At 31.8% G+C, this 12,664-nt stretch overlaps 1 protein-coding gene across 1 annotated transcript in view; it reads left to right on the forward strand.

The window, feature by feature from the left end:
• Window positions 1-12,174, forward strand: part of CENPK (centromere protein K) — a 59,980-nt gene extending 47,806 nt beyond the window's left edge. The window contains exons 6-10 of the mRNA XM_037013608.2: window positions 2,190-2,272; window positions 2,366-2,464; window positions 2,771-2,897; window positions 8,930-8,983; window positions 10,459-12,174. Coding sequence (XP_036869503.1) covers window positions 2,190-2,272; window positions 2,366-2,464; window positions 2,771-2,897; window positions 8,930-8,983; window positions 10,459-10,617 — 522 coding nt within the window. The 3' untranslated portion in view covers window positions 10,618-12,174. The remainder of the gene's footprint in view (window positions 1-2,189; window positions 2,273-2,365; window positions 2,465-2,770; window positions 2,898-8,929; window positions 8,984-10,458) is intronic.
• Window positions 12,175-12,664: the final 490 nt, after the last annotated feature.

The raw sequence follows: 12,664 nt of genomic DNA on the forward strand, positions 1-12,664 counted from the left end.
GCAGATAACATTGACTCTTTCATCATTAAGTTTGATGTTAGCAGTAGGTTTTTCATAGATACCATTAATTAAGTTGAGGAAATTAACCTTCTATTACAATTTATGAAGTTTTTTTTTTAATCATGAATTAATATTGAATTTTGTCACTTTTCTCTGAATTCATTGCAATAAAAAAATTTTTTAAACTAAGAATTGTTTGTTGATATGGTAAATTAATCATTGGTTAATGTTTTGAAATTTATTTGGACTGTTTAACCACGCATTCCTAAGGATGAGCCCCACTTTGCTGTAATATATTAATCAGTTTTGTTGATGGATGTAATTTGCTAAAATTTTAGTAAGATTTTTGCATATGTATTCATGAGAGATATTTGTCTGTGGTTTTCTTATGACATTTTTGTCAGGCTTTGGTATCTGGCCAATATCAGTCTCAGAATGAGTTGAGAAGTATTCTCTCTTGAAAGAGGTTGCATAAAATCAGTATTATTTATTCCTTTAAATGTTAGAATTCAAACGAAAGCCATCTGGGCCTGGAGTTTTCTTTGTGGGAAAATTTTTAGTTACAATTTCAGTTTCTTTTTGGCTAGTCCGGTTTTTTGTTTTTTTCTGAATGAGCTTTGGTAGGCTGTGTCTTTCAAAAAGTTTGTCCCATCTAACTACTTGTCAAATTTATTGACATAAAATTGCTCATTCATTCATTACCATTTTAATTCGTAGTAATGTCACCTCTCATTCTTGATGTTGGTAATATGTGCCTTTTGGCAATTTGTAATTTGGGTCTGTAATTTTGACCTCAAAGAATCAGCCTTGGATTTCATTGATTTTTTTTCCCCCCATTTTCCTTTCTGTTTTTTTATTTGACTGATTTAAGTTTTTGTCATTATTTTCTACTCAGCTTACTTTTGGTTTTATTTGTTGTTTTTTTTTTTTTTGTAGTTTCTTATTGTGGAAGCTGAGGTATTAATTTGACAGCTTTCTTTTTTCTGATGTAGGCTTTTAGTGCTGTAAATTCTTAACTGAGTACTGTTTTTACTTCATCCCTGAAATTTTGATTTTGTTTTTATTTTCAGAAAGTTCGTAATTACTTATTTTTCTGTTGATTCCTTCTTTTACATGTGGATTATTTAGAAATGTGTTTTTAGTATCCAAATATTTGCAAAATTTTCAAATTTTACCTTTCTATGTATGCTAATTCCCTTGTTAGATCATATTTAATGTTGTATTACTATGGTTTCATTGAAATCTGTAAAATTGATTTTTCTTTCCTGTTTGTCCTCTCTCTGGTCCTGTTTTCTTCTCTTATTTTCTTGAATTAGTAGTATATTTAAAAAAATAAACCCATTTTATTTACACTTTTTAGTTTTGTCTCTTCATTGTTTTTGTGGTTCTGTAGGGTTTATAATATACATCTTTAAAGTATTGCTGATTTAGATTTGAAAAAGCTAATGGAAACCTTTGATGTCTGGAGCATGGAACACTAACTAATGCTTTCTAGAAACAAAAAGATACTAGAAAAGGTCCAGAGTTTATTGTAATTCCCTATAGCCAAACAGTCAAATATACTCCTGCCTCAGGAACTTTGCACTTAAAAGTCCCTCTTCTTGGAACATTCTCTTGCTAGATAGTGACATGATTACTTCTTGCCTTCTTTCTCCGTTGATAAAACTGTTGGCCTGATCAGAGAAGTCTTTCCATATCATATGACCTAAAAGAGACATCCCTGCTCATTTCTGTACTCTTATTTTGACTTTTTTTCATGATACTTACCATTCACTGAACTTGTCTGGATTCCCCTTCATACCTCTGACTCCTCAACAATGCCTGGTAGTCAATAATTGATAAATAAATATTTGTAGAATGCATGTTATTCATTTAGGTCTGTTTTTGTATAGTCTCCTGAGAGACCTAATCTACCTGATTACCAAAAACTTAAGCATTTAATTGCCTTTCAATATTAAATTAAATTTTTTTGCCCCAAACCTCTTCTATTTTTGAATTTAACAAATGTAGTATTATAAAGAATTTATTACATGCTGTATATTTTCCTTTCAAAGACTGTCTGCTAGACTTTTTTTTTGCTATTGGTTTCTGAATATCATAGACCAATATGTCAATTTTACCATCACTGAGAAATAAAATTGTTTATAGTATTAAAGACTAAGCCATTAATTTGAATTATTCTGTTTTAGTTCCAAAAATTGAGACATGATCTTGAATTGGTGCTATCTACTATTCAGTCAAAGAATGAAAAGTTAAAGGAAGACTTAGAAAGGTATATTGATATTATAATTACCATTAATCATCTATTTTTTTGAGTTGGCATTAATGTGTTTCTTGGCTACTATTTATTTTTCCATGTTTAAAGGGAGCAGCAGTGGTTGGATGAACAACAACAGATATTGGAATCTCTTAATGTACTGCACAATGAATTGAAACATCAGGTTGTGACATTTTCTGAATCCAGGTATTAATTTTGTGTTCTAGGTTGTTAAAATATGAAAAAGTTTCTTTTTTATGTTATATGAGATACATACATGAAAAGAAGGTAAATTTTACCAGAAATTGTGAGTCCTAGTTTTTGCAAACTGTTAGTTACATAGTCTTTTATAAATGACTTGATTTTAGTTTCCCTACATGTTCAACATGGACTTAATTGGTTTGAGCAAATAATGTTTGAGCAAAGTTTTTGATCAGCTTCATGACTAACTAGTTAATATGCTTATGTATTGTATCAGTGATGTGTTTCTTTTAATTTTTCTTAATCTATTAGAATCTTTAAAGAGCTGAAATCTAAAATGTGTGATATAAAAGAATATAAGGAGAAACTTTTGATAACCTTGGGTGAATTTCTAGAAGACCATTTTCCTCTGCCTGATAGAAATGTTAAAAAGAAAAAGGTAAGTTCTAGAGAAGATATTCATGGAGGTATTCATATATGAAATTATTTCAGACAGGTTCAAATGTACATTTTCCAATAAATTTTTTATTTTAATAGTAAATTTGATACATATCCATAGATATATGTATGGAAATATTCCATCATCACATTTATTGAAATATTGGAAGCAACCTAGTTGTTCAATAAAATAATATTACTTAAATACATTTTTTATATTGTATCCATGTGATGAACAAAATGCAGATTTTAAAAATAATGCACTATCCAAAGAGTTAATAAAATGCTCAGATTTTATTATTAAATGGATAAAATACAAATGATTAAATTGTATGAGTCTAATTTGCACCAAAATATGTAACAGTGCTTATGTCTGGGTGTTAGAATTATAGGTGAGATATATTGTTTTTACTGTTTTCCAAATTTTCCATGATTAATGTTTATTAACTTTTTAAATCAGAAGAAATCTGTTAGTTGATTTAAGTTATTGACTCTTTTAGTAGTAGTTGGAATAACCCTTTTCCACAAAAGCAAGTAGATATTTCATTGGGTGACGGAAGACTGCAAACAATCACTTTAATTCCTTTTAAAAAATACATAGAACTTGTGAAAGTAGGATGAACATTGAAACTTGCACTGGAATGATCTTTCTAAAGATACGTAGTTGAATCACTTTTCAATGTAAAGTTTTGATGCCTTCCTATGTGATGAAGTCTAGGAACTCCTTAGAGTAACTTTTTTCTAGACTTTGTCTATGTCTTTAACCTCCTTTCCCAACATTCTTTATCCACCTCTTGCATGAATCCATTCAACCATACTACTATAGCTGCAGCAAGTATGGAATAAATGACCTGTCAGTTTTTTGTGCCTTATACATTCTTATTTCCTCTGCTTACAAAACACTTCCTATGTGTTGAGGATAGCAAATTCCTATATAATGCAACTCAAACATCATCTTTTGTCTGAAGTAGTGAAGTTTAGGTGTTATTCTATTAATATTTATCACATGGTATTATAGTAACCATTTATGTCTATCTCACTGTTCGTCCAACATGAGCTGTGAGTTCCTTGTTATGTTTAATTTTTGTATCTCTACTATCTTGCATATCTATCATAGTATCTCCTGAGTTCATATTTATTGAATGACTGTAAGTTTACTAGAAAAAGGTGAAAAGTTCTCTTTGTTTTCTTATAATATGTATTTTTTTATTCTTCCCTTTCTTCTGTGTAGGTATCAATAGGCTTTACATTTGTTATGGACTACATCTCCTGTTTTATCCATTGTTATTTATATCCCTTATTTATTTCTGAAATTGTTGACAGCTTTCTGTTAACCAGAATCATTAAATTAATTAATCATTAAGTTCATGATTCCTTACCTCATACTGATCACTATCCTATGATAACTCAACTGGCTTATTTTCTGATTCCAGTCTTTTTCAACTTTTTTTTTTTTTAACCTATTAAATTTCTCCACTAATAGAACTAGTGGTTTGAGGCATTCTGAATAGGAAGCATTAATTACCAGAAGCCATCATGGATTCATTAAGTTATACTGGATAAGCTCACTTTTTAAAAATGAAGTGTATGAACTATTGATACATATTAGAAAATGAGGTTGCTTTCTCTCTCTTTTCCTTTCAAGCAGTAGTACTGGATATATTAGAAAGCTTGAGCTGTCATAACAAGATACTACTGATGAGATGACCTTAAACCAAAAAAAAGGCATTTTCTTATATTTCTGGAAGCTAGAAGTCCAAGATCAAGGTGCTATTTATTAGGTTTGGTTTTGCTGAGGCCTTCGTGACTCTGGATGGCTGCTTTCTTACTGTATCCTCACATGGCCTTTTTCTTCTGTGTGAGTGTAGACAAAGCTCTCTGGGTCTCTTCCTCCTATTATAAAGATACTAGTCCAGTCAGATTAGGGCCTCACCTTTAAGACCACATTTAAACTTAATTACCTCTCTAAGTGCTCTATCTCCAATTACTGTATGTTAGGACTTTAATATATGAATTTTGGAAGGCACAATTCATTCCATAACACTGGATTTTATAGTTCAAAGATGTATACAAAGAAGGAAGAAGTAACCAGATTCCCTTCACCAGATCATTAATATTAGGTGATCATCATTTGAGACATTTTTCTAAATACATAACATGTATAGAAATATGAATGGATTGATGGATGTCTGGATTGATGTAATTTTGTACATGCTAATATAAAATAAGTATAAGCTGTAATTTTACTTAAATTTGATGGAAGAAGTGATTTTAGTTCTGGAGAGATGCCTAAAATAAAACAAATCGTGAAAAATGTTATAAAATATTATAATAGTTTAATTTCATCTTTCAATTTTAGGCACTTCTCATTGACTTCCTGCTATGAAAGATGAGAAAATTAATATTTTTTCTCTTAGACCCTCATTCCAATCGGTGTTATTTATTTTTCCTATGGCAGGTATATAGCATGTACATTCTGTTCTCATACTGTCTGTCATTCATGTATATGTTTTTCTTCATTCTACTCTATATTGGATTCAATGCTTATCATCATTTACCATTCATTTTGAGTTTAATTTTAAGTTTAGTCCATCATTTGGTTTGATGGATTTCCTTGACAAGTAATTTGTTCAAGAACTATTCCTGGGTGTTTACTTATTTTTTTCTTTTAGAATTGAGATTTTATTTGTTTTGAGGGTCAGTACACAGACATTTCAATTTGCACACAATTCTTAACATATGTACTGAATATCTAAAAAAATCATGTAGTTGTGATTCTTTTCTAAACAGTTATTCCACTGACTTTCCAGCTTAAACTGTGGAGGCAAATTTTCCTTAATATAGGGTATCAAGTACCATTACCTTCAAATGTCGATATGCTGTTACATCATTTAAGTTCCACTAATTCACAATTTTCATATCATATACATTATGCACATTTTCAGTCTTTCATAGCATATTAGCAAAGTTACTAGGAAAACTGAACTACCAGGACCAGAGATGCTACAGAGTGTACAAAATTCTGGCAGGGAGAGCCAAGATCAAGGAGTGATTTTCTTTAGGGAACACATCTGCCAAAAACAGCACAGGAGTAGAAGTAACTTAAAATGTTCAAGATTAATGCACGACTGACTCCAAATTGCCATTTAGTATGTTTATAACACAGGATGTAAAAATTACCCCCATTATGGAATGTTAAGGTGACACCGAAGACTTATCAAAACCTCCCGTATTCAATATTCCACTATTTTCCGGTTGTACCAAAAAAATTAACAACCAGCAAATAATTTCAACTCTTTAAAAAAAGCATTTACTCTTAAAAAATGGTATGAGGTCAGATTCCCTTCTTAAAAGTGTTTCTAGAGCTATTTAAAAAACTTGTATTTATAAAATATTTGAAAAAATATTCCTCTGGATTGTCCAAGAAGGGAGATAGGAACCACTAAGACACGGTACGTGCTATAGTCAAATTTGGCTTCATTTTCTCCTGCTTCATCAGAGGCTGGACTCTCCTCATTTTTAGTTCTCCATTTTCTGCAGGTAAACCTTGAGTTTCCTGGTTGGCCACATCGGCCGGCTTTCCCTTTGCTCCCTTTTCCCTTTTGTTTGCACTTTCTTGTCTGAAGATTTATCCTTTCCTACCGCTTTTTTTTGGCTTCTTTTCACTTTTGCTGGAGTAGGTTTAGTTGACAACCTCGCGAATCTCCGCAGAGCTGATCTTCCCCTTGGGCATCCTTGGCGGATGCACACCAGCTGCCTGTGAACCATGGTGCCCCAGGAGCCTTCGCAAAGCTGAGCTGTCTGGCCACTGCTGCTCCCCCCACCACCTGAGCTGCTGCGACCCGTGGCGGGACGCTTTGGTGTTTATTTTTAAAATTCTTGAATGCTGAAAATACTTTGCCTTTATACTCAAAGGATATCTTCAGCACATTTTCTAAAATACCAAGACTTGGTAGGGACTGCTCCATTCTTCTGAGGTGAAATGTGTGTGGAGTCTGAGGCCAGCCTGTAGAGAAGTCTTGCTGCTTCTGACTATATGCCTAAAGAGTTCTCTATCTTTGAGCTTCACAAACTTAAACAGGGAAATGCTACAATGTTGATCATTCTGTATCAGTTTTGCTTTGAAGATGACTTTTTCAGGGGTAGATTTAGGTCACATTTCACTTCATGGAAATTTTATTATACCTTATATTGTTTATAATATCCCTATATTGAAAATCTTTTGTTTCATTACATTTTCCTCTTTTTTTGCTTTGTCTCAAACCCTCTATTTTAATCTGTGCCTTGGTGCTTATGTCTTTATCAATTCTATAATTCTGTTTGTTTTCATCACTAGTGAATCATGATCTTTTTTTTACCACTCATTTAGTAAGGTATTAGAAGTTAGGATATTTTGAGAACTAATCTACTATCTTTATTCAGGAATCACATTTAATTTTGTCAAGGTTGTTTTACTATTTCTTTAATATGCTTGTATTTCTGTAAGACCTTATGAGGTGTTTATTAGATCTTTATAAGATTACATGGTAATCTTTGGTGTCAGGAAGGTACTAGCTGTTACTAAAGTAGGTGACTTTAAAATTAATTAAATGTTTGAACTCAAGCTGTTGAATATGGTTAGTATTATCTTGGAAGGAGATTTCTAGCACCTCCCCTTAGAGCCTTGTCCTGTTGAACATTTTTAATAGTAATTTGAGTAAAGAGGTAGAAGACATGGTCTTTACAATTTACAAATGATGGGGAACTAATAAGAGGGCTAGATAGTAAATATATCAGATGACAGAATTAGGACTCTATTTTTCAGTTGGTCAAATAAAATAAGATGATATTTGATGGAGGTATACAGAATGTCTTGGGTTGAAAACATTAAAGAATGAAAGACACAAAAAAGAATGAAGGAGGGAGGGGTAAGGGGAAAAAGGGGCATTACAATTAGCACACATAACTAGGGGGGCACAGGGAAGGCAGTATATACAGAGAAGACAGTAATGGTTCTATAGCATCTTACTACACTGATGGACAGTGACTGTAATGGGGTATATGGTGGGGACTTGATAATGGGGGGAATCTAGTAACCACAATGTTGCTCATGTAAGTATAAATGATACCAAAATAAGAAAAAATGAAGGAGACATAAGTAGATGTATGAAAGAAATTTAGAAATTTAGGCATTTTAGAGGATAGTGTGCTCAGACAGAGGTCATTGGGGCAAAATGGATGTTCAGAAGCTAATGAAGTCTTAAACTTAATGAATAGAATTCTATCAACTACAAGTATGGAAGTGAGTCTTCCTTTTTTCCTTGGTATTTGCATCACACCTAAATCATTGTGGACACTGGATTTTTTTTTTTGTTAAAGACAAATGAAAGTACATTCAGAGAACAACCATGATATTGAGGGGTCACAAGTCTATGGTTATAAAAAATAATTGAAAGAACTAATGATAGTTAATATGGTGAAGACTTGGGGCTCATAACCTGTCTTCAAATATTTGAGGAACTCTTGGATGGAATTGGAACGAGTTTATTCTCTGTCATTCCACGGGAAAAGAGCCAATGAGTCGAGGTAACATTAGAAACTGTAAAGAAATATAGAAAGATAAACAGGCTCCCTGGGAAGCAAGTTTCCTGTCCTGAAGGTGTGTCAATAGAGTCTGAAATATCATTTGATTGGAATATTTTGATTGGGGGGTTCAAATAGTAGACTTTCTTTTATATGAGTAAATATAATACATGTAATTTATCTGTTATATAATTACAGATAGTCTGAATTGTATCTTCTTGTAATTGCAAAAGATTTTACTGTCTTGGGGGTTGCTTAAATTGTTTTTATAAACCTGATAGTTTAGTACAAGCAAGTTGTTTACTTTTAGAATTCTTTTGAAATCACCTAATTATGTTTGGTTTTAGTGTACATTGTGCCATTGCAATTAAGAAATATTAGTTTTTAAAATTCTGTAATAAATACAGTCTAATATTCTGCCATTGGCAGAATTGAAATATTAATTCTTTGTTATTCACATTTCTTTCAAAGAAAAACACTCAAGAATCAACTGTACAGCTGATAACACTGCATGAAATGTTAGAGGTAAATGTTCTGTGTGGTTGTTTTGTCTTGAAGATAACCTCTTAATGTTTGTGGACAGTTATACCCAGGCTTGAAAAAGAAAAAAAAATACTGCTTTAGTTTTAAGGTATAAATGAATCTTTATTAAGTACATTTGTGTTCATTTATCTTTACTATAAAACTAGTAACTTTTCTCTACAGTACTAGAAAGAGTATTGTCATTTTTTAACAGAACATCGAATTAGAGTCTAACCCTTAGTCATATTCCCAAAATAGGAATAATATTTAATTCTTTTATCATCATACCATAAAAGAAAGAAAGCCAAAAGCTTTTTCCCCCCAGGACATGGTACTTGAAATAGCTGAAGTTAATGATAGATGAAAATTTCATTTCAAGAATTGAGATACAGATAATGTTATGAAATGTGAGATGAGATCTTCATAGTTTAATTATATTTCTGTAACACTTTATAATTGTATCTAGTATGCTTTTTTCCCTTCCATGTTCTTTAAAATAATATCTTTCAATTAAAGCTTTAGCTTTTCAATTAAAGCTTTGGCAATTCAGAGATATGGAATCTCATTCATGATCTGCCACTAGTCATATGCCCCTTGAGGATTCTCTTACCCTTCTGAATTCTGTTTGTGAAATTTGTGAAGACACTGTGTGGTAGCTGAGGAGGTAGAGTAGTAAATGATGTACATTTGGCAATTTCCATTATGTTTCATAGAACATTATTGTTCAAAGAATTGTAAATATATGTTTCTTGAAAAAAACCTTTCTAATGCCAGTGGATCTGGAAAAGACAGGTGTACATTAGCAATGTTTCCCCAGCTTATTTGACCATAGAGCCCTGTTTTTCAAGACTGTTTTCATGAGAACATTCTTAAGGAGATCAATTGCATGGAATACAATTTGGGAAATGTTAGCCTATATAATTTATTATAAATACTTAAAATTTCTCAATTTGTAGTTGTTACCCTTCAGTATTCTTAGAGGAGAAATCAGACATTCAAGATGAAGTTGAAAGAAATGATGTTGATATAATTATTTCTTTGAAAATTTATCAGAATAGGTGTTTTTTCCACAGGGGAGTGGAGTTGGTGATTTCTTTTACCCCCCAAATTATGACAGTACATGCTGTTTTTTGAACTTTGTGCATATTTTGTTGAGTGATTTGTTTCTTATTTTTATTTATAAGAAATGGTTATAATCAAACTTCTAACCTAAAGAACTTATTAATCCTAAAGGAAGTGTGACCATTGTAAAGGCCTTCTAACTAGTTTTCAAAGTTAGGATGCAGAGATTCATTTTAAAGATTTTTCCATTCACCAGTAATCTGTAGTCTTTTAAAAAAGAAATTCATTTAATATATAGAAGTATGATATAAAAAAGTATTCAAAGTGAGGGATATAAACGTTCTTTGGAAAAAATCTTTATTGATGTTTTATTATAACTGTATAAATTTCTTCCTTTTTGAATATTTTTTTCCTAGATTCTTGTAAATAGATTATTTGATGTTCCACATGATCCATATGTCAAAATTAGTGATTCTTTTTGGCCACCTTATATTGAACTGCTCCTGCGTAATGGAATTGCCTTGAGACATCCAGAAGATCCAACCCGAATAAGATTGGAAGCCTTTCACCAGTAAAGCATGGTCTTTTCTTCACAACAGTCCTTAAGAATCTTGCAATTCAAGGACAATGGAAACACTGAGGATTACTTGGATAAAGAACATTATTTGCAAATCAAAGCACATGGTCCCTCTTCTTATCCTTACAATGATACATGCTGCCATCTATTACTCATTTAACAATGGTCCTCACACATTCAGTCAGTGCTTTGGTGTTTTCAGCTGGATGGACAATAATCCAAATAAAACATACTCTACACTTAATTATTATAAAACTTTTAATGTACCTTCTGCAATATTCTTTCAATGATTTTTTAATTTATGAAATTGCTAGTGTAGTTTTCTTTTTAAAATTTATGACAGTTTTCTTTTATGCATTTTGAGTTCCATTTGCATCCTTTAAATTTATGAATTATAATGGAAAGCCATTTAATTTGTACATGGTTTTGAAATTGACAGTACCTGATGGAGAAGGAAGCATAGTTTGAAAGTATTTAGTAAATCTATTCCATGCCTTATTTCTAGACTTGATAAAAATTGAAATATAGAAACTAATGGATAAAGGTAGCATGAAACTATTTTAATTAGGTATTATATAACAAGTGATATATATATTAAACCATTCTTAAAATTGAGTTCACAAAATTTTGTTAATCTGTGATCTTTCTGTAAATAAAATTATCTCATCTAAATTTCTCTAGCTTTTTAGCTTTTTTGTTGATGTGGCATAATATTTTAGTAGACTTTTTCATGGATGGATAAAGGAAGATATTATAGTACTCATTTAGGATTACATACAACCTAAACTAGGGAATTCCAAACCCATTTAGTATCATTAGTTTCCTGAGGGGGCATAGTGTATACTTTTATATTTGAAAATGCTTTCTACTGTATATCGTCTCAAGTTTTTTTGCTTAAGTACTTCATGTTTTTAAAAGTAATCAAATATTATTCTAAGATTACCATGTCCCTTCTATAGAAAATGCTGTACATTTTAGCAAATGTAAATTCCTTTATGAAGATGACATAAAATGCCTTCCTAGAATACTCCAGTTGGGAGTCAAAGGAATGAGCAGCTTTTTATACCTTGAAGTTACTGGGGAAGGAAGAAGTGGCTCTGTAGGATAAGCCTGACAATACTACAGAGCAGGTAGCACTGTTGTCCCTGAACTCATCTATGTTGTAAATTGTAGAAAGATTTTAAGGCAAAAAACAACTTGATTTATTTATCAATGTTCACATTTTACTGATAAATCCACTGGTTAGAATCTTTTTAGTACAGTATATTGTATAAGGCTTTAAAGAAAGCTATAATAATTGCATTTCACTTTTAATTCATTCACCCAGGCTTCTTACATAGATGATTTGTTCACTTTTGATCTCAATCATAAGCAAAGTAAAATTATACTAGAATTAGTCTTGATTTGTATTCCATCTACACTTGTGGCCCCTGAAGCTTTTGTGATTTTTGAGTATATTGGTGAAAATGTTTCAAGATCAGAGGACCTATATATGTATATATATTTTCACTTCCTACTGAAAATCATTGAAATGTATTAAAGGCTTAGAATTGTTTTTTGTTTCTCTGGCTTTTATATATGATAATGCAAAATACCTGAAAGTAATACCACATTCTAGCTTTCTCACAGCAGATGGTGATGTTAGCTTATCTTAAAAATAACTTGTTTTAACAATAGCCACGAAATGGAAACAACCGAAATGGCCATCAGCAGATGAATGTATAAAGAAGATGTGGTACATATACACAATGGAATATTATTCAGCCATAAGAAGAAAATAAAGTCTACCGTTTGCAACAACATGGAAGGAGCTAGAGGGTATTATGCACAGTGAAATAAGCCAGGCAGAGAAAGACAAGTATCAAATGATTTCACTCATCTGTAGAGTAGAGGAACAAAGGAAAAACTGAAGGAACAGAACAGCAGCAGAACCACAGAACCCAAGAATGGACTAACAGTTACCAAAGGGAAAGTGACTGGAGAGGATGGGTGGGAAGGGAGGGAAAAGAGGGGGGAAAAGGGGCATTATTAGCACATATGATGTG

Source organism: Manis javanica, chromosome 1, assembly GCF_040802235.1.
Source record: "Manis javanica isolate MJ-LG chromosome 1, MJ_LKY, whole genome shotgun sequence".
In the NCBI taxonomy this organism is placed as follows: domain Eukaryota; kingdom Metazoa; phylum Chordata; class Mammalia; order Pholidota; family Manidae; genus Manis; species Manis javanica.